This window comes from Fulmarus glacialis, unplaced genomic scaffold (genome assembly GCF_000690835.1).
Source record: "Fulmarus glacialis isolate BGI_N327 unplaced genomic scaffold, ASM69083v1 scaffold809, whole genome shotgun sequence".
In the NCBI taxonomy this organism is placed as follows: domain Eukaryota; kingdom Metazoa; phylum Chordata; class Aves; order Procellariiformes; family Procellariidae; genus Fulmarus; species Fulmarus glacialis.
Window position 1 is genome coordinate 101181 of NW_009233632.1, and position 16205 is coordinate 117385.

A 16205-nucleotide genomic window follows, 5' to 3' on the forward strand; every position below is an offset into this window, starting at 1 on the left:
TATTTGAAACAGTTGTCTATAAAGCAGTACAGGTATTCTCCCAGAACGATCAGTGAAACATTTAATCTGACTATAACAAAACTCACAGAAACTGAAGCCAGTGAAGCTGTCAAATGTAGAAGGAAAACAAAGTTGCATGGCATACGAAGCAAAGTAGCTTTACAAATGTCATTTCCTTTTAAAAACAAGCAAATTGGGACCATCCTATTTGAACATGTATTTAAAAATACATCTTTTAACATCACACAATTTTCATTTTTGTCACACAGGAATCTTTTTCCACAAGGGAAATAAATAGCACACAATACTTTAAAAAAAAAAAAAAAAACTTTAAAAAAAAAAAAAAAAAAAAAAAAAAGATTGCTGCCTTGCCCCTGAGGTGCTAATGTTTTTAGCATTTAAAAAAAAGTTTCTGGTGCAACAAGGAGATGCACAAAGGTGCGAAAGTGCCTTTTTCTTTTCAGAGCAGTGAAAAGTACAGCTTGCCTCTTTTCTAGGATGCTTTATATACTTAATTTATATATTTTGTAATCAAAATCTGTATCTAAAATGGCAGTGTTTATGCATACATAATAGATTCAGTGCTCTGACCTCATCAAAACGCTGAACATAGGCGGGAGAGAGAAAGGCCTGAAACGGGCTTTCTTCCGCTACCCTCAAACCTAGTTACATCGCCTGTAGCAATAGCAGAATTATTTTCTTTCTAACCTTTACGAGACCTCATAAGAAGAGGCTTCAAATACATCATTTGTCACTGAGACAGTTTAAGTGATTACAGTTTGAAGTATGGCTTTTCACACCACAGTTTTGCTTCCGATTTTTAAAGTTTAAAACTCAAAGGTTCCACAGTCCAGTTCAAGGTTTTGCAGTTTCCAAAACTAAACTTTAATCTCTATGAAAAAGGACAGAACTTTATCTGCCTCGTCCTAAATTAGGTTTAGCTTTTTGCACTAATACGCCATGTATTATTAAATATGCTTGTTAATTAGGTGCCTGTGAAGCTATAACTTAACATTAATTATAGTTTTGCACTCTACAACAAAATTAGACATTTTAAGCATTTATTCATAGGTAGGTAAGGAACTGGTTCTTTAAGCAAAAATTGCTATAAATTTATAAATACAAATAGTGCTTATGTTTTCTTCATTCATGCTTGAACAGATTACAAACTGAATACAATGAAGTTACGCTTAAGCACCCCACATAGACAAGAGGGATAAAAGAAAAGTTTGCTGGTATATACTATACTTAGTTCCAAGACACTATAAGTTACTTTTTCACTGTTCAGTGTTCCCTAACTCTGCATTAGTTTTAAGGCTATATATACAAATAAAAAATATATTTCAAATTTAGGGAAAGGCAAATATAGCAAAATGCATTGTACTACATTTTCCTATCAAAAAGTAATTATACACCAAGTTTTGATTCTGTTTAACTGCAGTAAATGTTACAATCTACTGGTTTTACTGGTTTTCCTTTTGGGGAGTCTGCCAACTAAATGAGTAAACTACATATTAAATACAATATTTTCAACCAAAAAGACAATACAAGGTGCACAAAACAGCAGTTTTGCAAACACGACTGACTTGAAAACTTAATTTTTGTATGCTCAATGGGAGAAAGCTAAGCTTAAATCAAATTAGTTTATTATCTTATAAAATTTTAAATTAGAATTTTAAACAACGAACAGTTAAATATTGTCAACATGCTATATCTCAAATCACAAGTACTGTTTAACCACTAGTCTCTCATTCTAAGTAAGTGGGTCAATTAAAAACACACACCATAAAATGTTAAAGATTGTCAGGCTTTGACAAATGTATTTTTATCAAACAGTAGGCAAATTCAAACCAATGCACATCTTCAGTGGGGAAGAAAAAAAAAAGAAAACACCAAAAAGCCTGAAAAAACCCACACTTGTAAAAAATAGGGTTACAGATTAATCCCACATCATCCTCTAGCATATGGCTATGTTTTGGGCAATAATCAAAATCCTTCCCATTTTAAAAATGGGCTACCAATTAATAAAAATATTCTTCCACAAGTAAAATATCATTTACAATGGCACTGACATTTTAAAAGGCAGGAAAAAAGGAATTACACATTTATGGATAAATTTCTTGTTTGTTAAATCAATCTTTATTGATAAAATGGAATTCAAAGTATTTTACTTGGAACAGCAGCAGACCCAGCCAATCAGGATTGTAAAAATGCTGCAGACTCCTACTGTATGTAGAAAGCTGCCTGTTCGTGCTCAGTGATTAGTAGCTTCAGGTAAGGGTTAATGAAAAAAGAGGTGCAAAGAATCAAGGCATTCTAATCCCAAGGTTCGTATGCGTATGAACACGATACTATTAATAGGGCATGATTTAACTCCCACTGAAGTCAAAATCAGAACTCCCTTTAACTCAATGTGAGAGCAGGAGTGCGTCCAAGAAAACTATATACGTTTGTTGAAGAATGTGCACTACTCAGTTATTTTTCCATTGCCAAGCAAATTCACACACTGTAATTTCTGGTAAGTTGCCCACAAGTTCAGCTTTCATATAAAACAAAAAGTTATCTTTACAGTTTTGTGCACCTCTTGAGCACCTAGCTGGCTAGGCTGCTGCTCCTTGCAATCCAAAACCACAACATGAATTTAAAGGGATATATATTGTTGCAACACACAAGCCAAACATTTCTTCTAACCTTTATAGTGATTTAAAGCAGTTCATAATTAAATATGAGCATTTTGTACAAAGACAATTGCACTTTACAAAAACAAAATCATACAACATAAATTGCTGGAGTCTGATTTACAACATGAATTATGGTTTGAAATCACGTTTACAGAAGTCTGTTTTACAAAAAAGATCAGTTCCTGGGCTAGATGTCGTACTGCTGTAGTCACTCTCACCAACACACCATATTCCCCTTCTTTAATTAAGGTTGAGGATGGATGTTAAGAAGGGTCACTGAGGTTGGGCTGCACTTTCATTTGAAGGATGAAACATGAACTCCACAGCTAGATGTGCAGTTTTACCACATATCATCAGTTGAGGCAGAATCCTTAAAGAAAAAAAGAAGGAACCTTTTAAAGTCTGGAGTACCCATAGTTACAGCAGTTTCTGGATAATCCAGACTGAAAAGGGTAAAGACTTAAATCATTTTAGGAGTCTGTTTTCTCTCCCCTTTCAGAAGTATCTAAAAACCACATATGCTTAATTAATAAAGCATTAGAACCAAGACATTTCAAAATCTGACCAAGTGTTTTATAATAGCCTTATAAATCCTCAAAATAATATCCTAGGAACATTATTCAAAAGCATCCCCAGAGTAGTTAAAAGTAATACAAAATGGATACACTTACTACACAGGTGCGTTAAAAGAGCAGCATGTGCCTCATGCCATTTGTTATTATCATTACCATCTTTTGCGTTTTCAGCCCTCCCTCATGGCATAGGAAGATACAGTCATCAACAGACACCCTGTTACAATTCAGATCAATTTTAACACTTATAATTTAAGGTTAGAGAAGTTTGGGCAACTAGTTTGGGCAACTGCAGGAAACCCTAATTTTGGATGGTAATAAAACTGCAAGGAGAAAAAAAAAATGTATATAAGAAAAAAACTGGAAGCAGAGACATGCCGTGCTCTAAATAACAACCGTATGGCCGCACTACATGGCATTACAACCATGCATCCAATACATGAGTATCCCTAAAATTTGGTCCATTTAGGCCCACAGGCAACAGTGGATTTTGTGTAACTACCACACCCCTGAAAAAATTTAACTGATTCCTGCTATCAGTTTAAAAAATCCCTAGTACAAATTGAATATTTAATTCTAGTAAGTATTTTTTAATCCATTTGCCTTTGTGTCATGTCTGTTTCCTTCTCCCTTGCTTAGATTGTTCTATATTCAGCTTCCTCTAACTGCCTCATCAGTTGGATACATCGGTTAATGCCCCGACTAAGAAGTGGGACCACAGCTCGGTAGCTGAAGCAACAGCTAAGTCAGCAGCACAGGCATCAGAGCAAACTGCTTCTGTACAGCAATCTCTGGTTGTTTCAGCATTACCTGCTACCTTCCCCTGAGTAATTAAGGGCCATGATGGGCTTTAACAACAGTGTATGCTAGTGCTTCCACGGCTACACTTCTCTATCATTACTTAGACTGCAGGAGGTAGAAATATTAGTCCTCTTTAAAAGCACTGCCTTACTGATTCCTTCGAGAGAAGAGAGGCTAATTAAGTCTCTAGCAATGCCACATACGACAATTTCTTAGCACTGAACTTCTGCACCCTTCATTCAAACTTGCACACAGAATTCATTACAAACCATAAAGAAGAACAGTTGGCATGGAGGTGTAGTAAAAAACCCAAAATCACTAAAATTACCCTTTGCAAAAGTACCACCTCCAGTTTTTTCTTCAAGAACAGAAGTAGCAAAGGAGAGCAATTATATGAAAGACCAAAATGGTTGTGTTTGTTTCAAGTGCAAGGATGAAGAATAAAAGCAGTACTGAGTAAAAATGCAGGAGCTGCATGCCAACTATTCGGTATGCAAATTTCTGTATCCAAGTTGCCAACATCATCAGAAAACAAAGTAGTTTGTGAACTGTACATTTGTAGAACAGCAACATGCTATAGAATGTATTTTGAAGGTAAAGCATCCTCTTTCGGCCACTGTTTAGTAATTTTTATGCTAGATATAATGAGAACTGCCAAATAAACTAGCACCCAGTTGTAAAGCCAACGCACAATTCTTTGGATGCATTTCACTTATGTCACATCTAAGTAATTTTTGCTGATAGGTAAAGGATCAATTAACTATTTTATGAGGTACAGCACTTTCGGTGACAGAACGTTTTTTCCAGTGATCTAACTGCAATTGGGATCACTGTTCATATTTTAGAATTTTGGGGTTTTTTTCCCCACTGACAGTGGATTCATGTCACTCTGATCACTGACATATAAGAACCTGAACTGTATGCTTGCTGTAAGATGCTATATGCTTAAGAATAAAAGTGCTTACACAGTCCATTTGGAAAATTAATGTATCCTTAAAGTTGATAGTTACAAATCTGTTTAACCTACAAGTATAGCCTTTTTCTTCTTGATATTTGGGGAAAAATGTCTCCCATAAGAAGGGGGGGGCAAAAAAACCCCAACCATGACTCTCTGCACCATTTGGCAGGAAAGCATTTGGAAACCCAGGCAGGATTCAAATAATGAAATTCCAGAGGACAAACGAATCAACCCTACCGGAGTTTTGAGACTATGATCAGAAGGTAGCAGAAAACAATTACAGAACATAGTCCAAAGAGCACAACATTGCTATTGCTTCTTTGGGGGAAAGGGTCTTTTAACAAGAACTAGCATTATGTTTCTTTACAAAACAGCCAAAATAACTGGGGTGGGGAGAAAGATAACATAAGAGAAAACATACTTACAGTATCATCATTCCTGTATGGGTTCAGTCTGTTATAAACGGCTTCAATCACACTCCGTCTAGAGCAAAAAAAACCCACAAGATTTTAAGGTTGTGTCTTTTTTTTTTTTTTTTAAAGTCAAATTCTCTAAGTACAATTTTAATTTAAAATGCAAACTTTAAAAGGTTTTAAATTCACAGAACCAGCTTTACTGCAAGTTAGCACTAAGTGTCATTAGACATTGAACACAGCTACCGTATGCTTTAAAACCTTTAGGTTCAAGAAAAACAAGGCTGAATACCACTCAGAATTCGGCAGGAGAAGAGCACAATGTGACATTCAGATGAGACTGTGATGCTGCTTGGTGCTATGTCCCTTGACTTTGAAAAAGGGCGTCAGAAAACTTGATGGACATTGAATGCCCTGGTCATTTGTGTGTCTGATGAAGTAGTAGTACTTCATGTATTATGGCACTTTCATAGGGGAACAGTGGGGTTTTTTTTAGTTTCTGGATGCACAAAAATTGCATTCTGAAGTACGTTTTTGTTCGTGTTACATTCTGAAATGTACTTTCCATGTGCAAACCTGGAAAAATTATTTCTGAAGCTCTTTTACAATAATATGTCCAATACTGTCCTGCAAGTTTTTTCAAAAAAATTTAAACTGCAAATGGCAGTTCTACATATAGTATCTTCAGACTGAGAAGAACTTTGGTAAAAAACATTAAAAAATTAATTCAAGCATCTTGACAGTTTCCTCCTTTAAAAAAAAATTTGCGTAGCATATTTAAGCTAACTTTTAATTAACTTTCATCTCTGGGATTCTCGGCTTTTCTAATATTGATAGAAATATTGATAGGAAATATATTGATAAAATATTAATAGAAAAATTGCAAACAATGTAAATGAGTAACTTTTTTTTTTTTTTTAAGCACAGGGTGAAAAGGTTTTCTTGAAAACTGATACTCAAATAAAACCAATGTGAGGCTGAAGGAAGAAGAAGCTTTTGCCTTACCCAGCACATAAGGAAACAACTTTGGAGGGGGAGCAGGAAGGAAAGAGGGGAGTAAAAGACAGGAATTATAGATTGGACTTTAAAAGCAACTTTCTTCCAGATCCCCTTCTGCAGAACCAAGTATGACAAAGTAGCAGACTACAACTGCGATACAAAACAAACTTCAAAGAACAACCTTTCAACTGCTCATGAATGCATGCAGAGCAATCACAAAGGAGTGCATTAGAAGAAACAAAGCAGAGGATAGGCTTTATAATCTCCCATAACACTGAAAGGTCAGGAACTACCATGCAGAAGTATAAACATCATAGTGAATCTAGTGAATGATTACAGGGCAGGGAAGAAGCAGCTGAATTTCAAGCAATAAAAACAAGCAATTACATAAAAAGTACATTGCACGTATGAACTGGAAAGTTTCCCTTATCCTTCAAGAAATAGGTATCTTTGATTCTAAATAAAGGGCAGGTTTCTTGAAAAGCATTATTTTCCTTCCAAATTGGCAGTAGTGCTTTGAGATACACTAACATCCAATTAAATCCACACTTCTATCAATCCCTATTCAAACTAGCATCACTAAGACACAAAATCCCATGGAAGTCATTCACTTCAGCACCTCCTCACAACCACAATGCTACTGCTAGCCAAAGGAGATTGAGAAAAATCAATTTGTATGCCATATTTCATGAGTAACTGACTCATTGATACTTCAAGACTGCAGCAACACATCCTAAATAGATGCTGCTATTATATATAAAATTGCCACCTCTTCTTTTCCTAGTCAAACAGTTCATATAAGAACAATTTTGTTTTGTAGAAGTCATCTTTACAGTTCAGTTATCATTGAGTTACACACCTAGAGTCTTCATGTTTTGGTGTAACAATACAAAAATCATACTCTGAAGGGTTAAAAATATAGTCTGTACTCTATGTGCCCAATCTGTTTTAACACAGCACAGGTTCATGAACAACCTTTTGAAGCAAAAGGCACTTGGTTTAGTGTGCAAACAAGCTAAGTGCATTGCTTCCTTAAAGACTGGACATCAATTTGAGAAGCCACAGAGCATCAACACTGAAATCTTCAAGGACAAAGCCAGCCTATAAGAGCTATAAATTTAACTTCCCACTTTTTTTTTTGTTAGACTTCTATCTAGTTTTCAGATTTGTCATAAGCAGAGAGATATAAAAGCAAACTTTTCAGCAATTACAAGATTGCTTTAGCTACAGACAAGAAAAGAAAGCTGCCAGGCAAAACATCATATGCATATAACTTCTTGTCGAAGTGTAGAACTACGTATCCAAGTAACTATTGGAAGTGCATTATTGTTGCATCTTCAAATGTAACCTCCCACCCAGAAAACCCAGTTAATTACAAAAAACAGACACACTCAGGCCACCCTTAAAAAACCCTCAGTCCTTCTCAAAACTACAGTTTGACATTTAATTTTAGTAGTGATTCATAGTTAACTCTGTTCTTATGCTTGTCTTTTTCATTCAGAACAACTGAGTAATAAAAATTGGAGAACAGATCATCACCTTTTGTCCTGTGCCCTTCTTCCCTCCCCCCACTTTTAAGAGTGGCCTTGCAGTTAAGTTTCGATTTAAATCAAAAACCACATTTACACTGATGTGAACTCACTTGCTTGCCAATTCACCCCCCGGCGGGAGGTTTGGGATGCTCTCAGTTGCTAACGTACGCATCACGTGGACTAAGTCTGGGACTCCTTCACCCTGCTTCTTTATGATCTCTGGGAATCAGAAGTACTTTTTTTGTAAGTGCAGTCCAAATTTAACTTAAAAAGATTGAAACACTCATTTTTATAAAAAGGCAGCTTAACTTCTGTTAATATATATATAAAAAAAAAAAAGATGACAGACCATATGAACATGGTAATTGTTAACTTTGGTTCCATAAGAAAAAGAACCTGTAACAGATTTGACAAAGATATACTGCTAACTGTTAACATGCACACTGGTTTTAGAAACACACAGCTACCTAATGCAAGTGGGAAAAAATTCTTTAACGGCTTTCTTGCTATACATTAGATATAATAGAAGATGTAGTATCTTCCCAACAAAATGCCCTGGGCATGAGGCAGATATTAACATCAGCTTTATCGCTGCAACAGAAGATGAAAGATTATTGCCATCATAGAAAGCATAGTATCTTCAAGAAACAAAAGGTTAGACATATTAAAAATAACTCCCATGGCTGTATGTATATTAGCCAATACTTGTACCTCAATGCATTACAGCAACATGCAAATTTTAAGAACTATTACATACAAATTAAAAGCCAGGGACATCGCATCTAAGAGACAGTTCCATCCTCAACTCACTTAAGAGATATGTGAATATTGGGCAGTTATTTAAAGCTGAGCCACTCCAACTTCTGGGTGAAGAGAATCTGTACTGTAGTCACAGTCAAGTTTGCTAAGAAATTAATTCTTTAACTTTATTCTTAGACCCATTTCTGCCCCCCCCCCAAGTCGTAAGCACACAATTTTATTTGAGCTCAAGAGATTTCAGACCATACCACCCCTGAAGAGTCGCTCTTTAAACAGGGATTTTATGAAATTCAAAGAACAAGCATGTTTTTAAAAATATATCTCATTGGTTTATCTGTAAACATGCGCCCTTAAAAATTGTAAGAGATATGAATTATTAAGACTTGGCGCTGTTGATCTTCACGTGAATACTGCAGCACACATACAATAATGTGTGCATACATGCATATATATATATATACATGCACGTATGTACACGCACACTATTCTTCATGTAATAAAGCATTTACACAGCTTGAAGAGGAGTTGGAATTCATCAGTACCCTTTTGAAAAATACTCTAGCATTCACTTTTTGCCTTAAATGATAATTCCAGAAGAGCATACCAAGTTTCCATTTTATAATTTGTGAGATAAGGCACATTAAAAGCTTTTAAAACCAACATGTATCCAGTCCTTTTTAGTTAAAAAATTAAAACCAACAATTTTGAATTACTTTCTGCGCATGCAATAGTTTTTCAGGGCTGTGTGTGTTTTCAAAAAGCATCGGCTCTATTTTGTAGTCAGGCTGTGTAAATTATTTGCAAGGTACAGTAGAAACACTGTCTAGCCCTCAACCAGTGTCAAATTCTGCGACACAAAACTTTAAGCTGTTTACTTCAAAACCTACATCTTAAATGCATGACACCACACACCACAGACACCTCAAAAACTTGCCATTTCCTCAAAATCTATAGCCAAAATCCATTTTACCATCTAATATTTAGTAAATAAATAATCTACCACTCTTAAATCTGAATAAGAAGCAAAGATCTCAGATTTGGTTTGCCAAGTTCCTTTATTGTGCAATTTTGAACATCTAGTATACTCTACATTGTGCTAGCGCTAAAGTTCTGCTGTACAAAAATAAGGAATTTGTAGTTTACCTATACTACACAGTTTCACGACCTATAACTGCAGTACATTTAACATACAGTCTCCACTAAATGAATACATTTATATTTTGATAAAACTATAGATACAGACTGAATGAACACTGAAGACACAACAAATGGAGTCGGTCTGCTAGCTGTGTTTAATTTATTGGAATTATCTTCTTTCAATACATCTTACAACCCTCCCCCCAACCTTCAATTTACTTTTAAACCTTCTACACGTTTTCATGGTATCAAGTACTGGAAGAATGTACTTACAACCCTAAAATAAAGGATTCAAAACATATCTGCTTTTTCATATTCTGAATGGGAATTCCACACAAAGTTTAAGAAAAAGCCAGAGCTTTGTTTCTGTGAAAATATGGGAAGGAACATATAACAGCTAACTTAAAATTATTTATCTCTATATAGGTATAAATACTGCAAGGATTATCTATTATGGAATGTTTTTATGTAAAAAACTGAGAACAGAAAATAAAAACTTAGGCAAGTTTCTTTTTAGAGTCAACACATCAATAACAGTTATTAGTGCAAAAAATAGCAACACATTTTGGAATGACTGATTACTTCTACCATGAAGTCCACATGATATTTTAGGAGTAACACTGATTTATTGCAAGTAATGGCACAAAGATGCTTCTCCACACTTGCTGCTTCTTCCATTATTATTTATTGTAGCTATGAATTTGGACCACAAACACATCAAAATTAGTAACAGGAGAGTCCCAGGTGGCACGGTAAGTAGAAAACTTTCTATGTATTTTAAAATCTGAATCGCCTCTCCTTATTCAAGATGACCATCAGTACTAAGCCTTATTCAGTCTTAAAATCTGCACTACTTCTTAACAGTATAAAGATATATTCTGGGCTGAGGGAATAAAAGTACAACCAGAAAAAAATGCACATTAGTAAGCATCAAATCTCATTACTTGTTGGGCTACACTGAGTACTGAAGTGCATAAAAATACATAATATGCATTTTCACCAAGTTTCCATTTTAATGAATTTTAACTTTAAATTGATATTACAGATTAGATCATTCTAAAAGTACTCTTTACATTTCCTAGTTCCTTCAACTGAAGATGAGGCTTTTAAAGTTAAGCACTGCCATTCTTAAACTATCCTAGGATAACAGCAGGATTATTCACTGTAGTGTTGAAAGTCTCAGATGCTGTAGCAGTCCTACCTTACTAGCCAATACTGCATTATCCATTTACACCAGGAAACAATTTAACTGCACAAGAATTATTAAGTTAAATGTAACAAAGCTAATCGACTCTTGTTCTTGAAGTTCACTTTTGTTCAGCCTCTCAACTTCCCTCATGACTAAGACCTAGAAGGCCAAACCCTGCACACAGCTGATACAAATCACTGCTGGGTTGAATAGTGTTTACTACATATTCATTAAATAATATCTTTGTGCAACAATAGACAAAAATTGAGGACAACTCTAAAAAAGAAGCAAAGACCCTTGAGGGGAAGTACATGTATTTCCTCAAGTTGTTCAGACATCATCCCATTAAATTAGTATTAAAGTGCTTCATAACTACATATAGAATCCTTCTGCCTCTATGCAAGTATCACACTTCTTGAAATTCTCTATTTGTACAAATGCAATGTACTGGCAGCCAAATTCATTGTATGTACCATAATCACATGCAGTTCCAGTGTTTAGGTTCTTCATTTACAAAATGAAGTGTCTGTACAAAAATGTCAGCTTTCCTCATCGTAATATTCCTGGGGTACAATGAGGCCAGCTGAACACGCAGCCTTAACTTGAACATATTTTCATATTCTAGATCATGGGTTTGTCTGAACTCAGACAAAATATCTACGATACGAAGGCAATACTTGCCCAAATTACGAGAGTTAGCATGCTGTAATGTGTGAATTTACAGCATACTTGTTCTTCACCAATTCTGTGAGTGGGCATAAAGAGCAAGCTCTTAAAATGCCTGGTGCAAAACCGCTCACTGCTTTGAAATGGAGAAAGCCATCTGACACTTAACTCATGCAGTGTTACCATGCACTTGGATATTCCTGCTACGCTGTCAAAAAGATTCACACTACTGCTTACCGTGCACCAACTTCTCCTATGAGGCAAGTGTCAGATTAAAACACAGAAATGTCTGTCTGGACATTTGTTCAGGGGCAGAACAGATGTAGTTTGCCAAGAGCTTGCAAATGAGGCCTTTGAAAAAGGTGATACTTTCTGAAGGAGCACCTACACAGGTAGTAAGTGCTTTAAAATTGCACATTAATTTGTCTGAACCCGGAATTCCCATGTTGGCAAGTTCTCTGCGAAATTTCTGAAGCTGCACTGTGTTATCTTCATGCAAGTTAAGGGGGGAAAAAAGTGCACAATATATTCCTCTAACTTACTAATCACTGATACCATAGCTGTGAAGAACTCTGCGTATCGTGCCCTGTGTGCTGTTAAGGATTCTTGGAGTATATACACATAACTAGAGTTGTAACATATAGGTCTAGAGGAGTCCACTTCAAAAATAGACTTAACCTATGCAAATAATGCATACAGCGTGTCTTATGTTTCAGAAACAAACTCCAAGCTGTAGTCATTTTTAAATACCAAAAGGCACTATAAATCCGGTTTTAATGAGAAATCTTTTAAATCAAATTGATTTCAAATATCATTTTTAGTTAGGTGACCCAAAATGCGTAAGACTTGCAGTTTCAGTTTAAAGTTTAAGAACTCCCGAAATACAAATTTAAAGCAAAATTTTGAAGTTATTATCAGAGTAAGATGAGCTCCCACCTTTTAGTCATCATGAATGCTTAACAATTAGCTTTGACAAATTTCTGATGTACTTTGAAGTAAGTAAATATGTTAGCGGGTGCCTTAAAGATGAGAGTAATCAAGCTGTAACCCTACCATAATTGGATAACAAAAGATTATGGCTAACTAATTTATACATAACTATAAGGAAAAATGGCACTCAAATTACCTTCTTAACAGACACTTTGCAAGATATTCTGATTATTTCATTTAACTCCGTATAACAGGAACCAGGATTTACTGGTCGGAAGTTAGTGCTGTCAATGGACTCATGAAGAACACTGAGCACAAATGAATTATGTCTCTGCCATCCTGAGTAATTTTCAGGGCTATAGGCTGCTGCACTTTCACAGCAGAATTTTTTCAGGACATACAGCAGAACTATATGAGTGCCTTTTTCAGAGGTGTACACTAGATGGCCAATGGCACTTGAAGTTCTATTAAAAAGCCTGTATGTGTTAAGAGTTTAGTTGTTGGAAGGGGAAGGGGGCCAGGGGGTCTGTTTAGAAACAAAGTTACTTATTTTTTTTTAAATGATCCACCTTCTACTCTGCTTTCCAGGTACTTGTCCAACTCTGCCTCTCTTTTCACCGCCTCTGGCGATACCTTTGGTGCATTCGGAAAACAGATCAATATCACACTCATGTTGTCTCGACTTCCCTGGTGGAAAAGAAAAAATGATTTGAGAATGTATACACACCAGGCTGAATACACATCAAAGCATTTTACACACAAAAATTCACAAATCATATGGTATTAGAATACAACTTTTACTACTATGGATCAATATTATCATTAGCCTTCATTTCCCCCCACCCCCTTACAGAATTCCAGAAGTCTGCCCGTTCATTCAGTACAACTTTTAAGTCACTTTGTTCTTTCCTCTTTTATGGTCTGAAGACTACATGGAGCCAATTACAGACAGCTCATTGTCTTTTAAAAACTAACATTACTAATGAGTGATGTGTAATTACAAAGTTGCGTTCCATTTTGTTGTAAGTACTATCCAATCATTTTGGGAAAAGAGCTGAATATTAGATGGGTAAACAAAACCATTACTGCTTAAAAGCACTGCAGGGAGGTGTTCAGATCGTGCTTCCACCTAAAATCACAGCTACTAGGGTTTTTTTTTCCCCCTTTTCTTTTAAAACAAGAAAAGTTACAAGTGAGAGAATCTGTTAAAAGACCAGCTGGAAGGGGCCCAGGCCTTTACAAAAGCATTCTTTGAAACAGAAACATTTAAAACTCCAACTAAACAGAATCCTAATACTTGAATACGTTAAATACAAACACATTCTGTTTATGAAAAGTAACCGTTTAGTTTACTTTCAACACCCCTGTGCTCTGGTCTACAAACATGCACCCATGCACTTAACTTTTAACACCAATTAAATCCACTGAAGTCAGCAGCATCAAGAACAAGCCAGTGTTTAAAACAGGAGTATATGGGCGTATGGGGAGGTGCTGACAGTTGGCTACTGCAAAGCTTACAGCATCCACAAGCCGCTGTTCCTTCCCTGGTACTTATTTTCAGGATTACCAGACAAAAATTGTAAACAAAAATATATGCATTATCAATCTGCCAAAGTGTTAGAAAGCAATTACATTTTTCCAAAAGGGAAACAATGACCTTGTTAGCCACGTGGCAAGAGCAGAGATGCTGTCTTGTCTCTTTAGTATCAAAAATGTTGGCTTTTTTACATTATGACTTACAGCTTGCCTTTGGAAAATCAAGTGTCAAGCTATGAAACTCAGTACTTTAAATCTCTTCTGTAACTGCACCATCCTGCAACTTACTAATACAAAGTAGAAGTTATTGTAGACAAAATTACACAGATTTGTTAAACAAAACAGTCCCATCATCTTCTGCCTGAGCTACTTTCAGAGCTGTATCACACAACACTGAATAAGAAATACAGTAATTAAACCAGAATAAAAACTAACTTAGGAAGCCAGATTTTCAAATAGTCAAGAAGAAATTTTAAACTGCAAAATACAAAGTCAAGGTTCATTCATTCTCCATTTACCTTGGTGTAATTATGACAGTAATGTTACTACTATATGCCCAAGAAAGGAAGGGAAGATTAGGAAGGGAAAGAATATTCTCTAGCCTGGTTAAGTCTCAAGAGTTAAGGTTTTGTAAAGTATGTTGTGAAACAGAAAAGGGCAGTTATTGTCCTTGGCTTGCCCATAAATTCCCATGAGCTTCTAGTTTCCCACTGATCACAACATATCTGTACATGATTTTAAACTCTTCATTAACCAAAACCACCCAGAAAGCCATACTGTTTCTGTTGTGTTTGTTCCCCTTCTATCACCATTTTTGTGAGAATCATGGTAATTACTGTCAAAGTCATGTTAACATAAACCATTGGATACTGGATAGACTGGAATCAAAACTTATTAACTTGTTCATAAACTTCTAGTAGTGAAAACACAGTAAACTTCTTCTCTCAAGTCTGGCTACCTTGTACAAGCAGGTGTCAACTATCTCATTGCAAACTTTCTCAAGGTCATCAGTGACTTCAAGTCTGGATCTTACAAAGTCACACAGCTCTTCATTTCCCATAACATCCCAGATACCGTCGCAAGCCAGTATGATGAATTGATCATCTTCTTCTGATCTCTCAATTTCATAAACTTCAGGTTCAGGTGAGACTAGCTGTTCTGTAGGACCTTTCCCATGGACACATTTGTAATCGAAGTCCCCAAGTGCCCTTGAAACAGCAAGAGAGCCATTCACACGCTGAATCATTACAGAGCCACCTGCATTCTGTATACGCTCTTTCTCCAGTGGATTACTTGGTTTGTGATCCTGTGTGAAGAAGTGAACCTTCCTGTTTCTACAAAGTAAACCTCTTGAGTCTCCACAGTTGATGAAGTACGTATGTTGGGGAGAAATCATGACACCCACAGCTGTTGACCCACTTCTGTCTGCGCCATGTTTCTTCTCCGAGATGACTCTCATGTGTTCATCAATTTGCAGAAAACCTGTTCTGATGCCGCTCTTTACACTTTCCACAGATGGTGGCCCATCTGGCCCTTTAAAATCCTGGTTGCTCGTGATGTGATCTAATAAATGCTCACAGCAGTACTTGGCAACCTGTGATCCAGCGTGCCCATCATATACAGCAAAAAATGACCATCCATCAAGTCCATTTGGCAAACCAATCACAGCCGTATGTGCATCCTCCATTTCAACTCTCCAGCCTTGCATACTACTCAGACCATAACGAAGCCCATTCCCTTGCCCCTGGGCATTATGCTTCTCCATCTTTGGCTTGTCTAAAAACGCTCCCATGATGACTTTCCTTCAGTTCTAAAAAGAAAAAAAGGATTATTAAGATATTTCTTAAACATCTCTTGTTTAAACATCCTATTGCAAACTACTAAATAATAGCCCAAATAATGTTAAGATGACAAAAATACACAGATATAAAGCTGACTTTTTGTGTCTCTCTCAAGTCAAATTTGCATTGCTTTCATCTAATTTAAACAAGGACACTGCTACTAGCTGAACTGCACTTTTCGTATTTTTGTA

General features: G+C 36.0%; 1 protein-coding gene across 1 annotated transcript; it reads right to left on the reverse strand.

The window, feature by feature from the left end:
• Positions 1–1894: 1894 nt before the first annotated feature.
• Positions 1895–15965, reverse strand: PPM1A (protein phosphatase, Mg2+/Mn2+ dependent, 1A). Its single transcript, XM_009585365.1, has 5 exons — positions 15132–15965; positions 13207–13324; positions 8067–8175; positions 5438–5495; positions 1895–3051 (listed from the first exon to the last, which is right to left on the reverse strand). Exons 1-5 carry the CDS (start codon positions 15963–15965, stop codon positions 3022–3024), a joined length of 1149 nt encoding a protein of 382 aa, XP_009583660.1. The 3' UTR covers positions 1895–3021.
• Between the last annotated feature and the right edge of the window lie 240 nt (positions 15966–16205).

What these genes read in the sequence shown, in the direction of transcription:
- PPM1A (XM_009585365.1), bottom strand. Translation starts at nt 15,965, where the DNA reads ATGGGAGCGTTTTTAGACAAGCCAAAGATGGAGAAGCATAATGCCCAG. An exon ending in TTGACACCTGCTTGTACAAG is followed by an intron (nt 13,325 to 15,131) that starts GTAGCCAGACTT and finishes CTTTTCCACCAG; the next exon opens with GGAAGTCGAGACAACATGAG. An exon ending in CCTGGAAAGCAGAGTAGAAG is followed by an intron (nt 8,176 to 13,206) that starts GTGGATCATTTA and finishes TCTGATTCCCAG; the next exon opens with AGATCATAAAGAAGCAGGGT.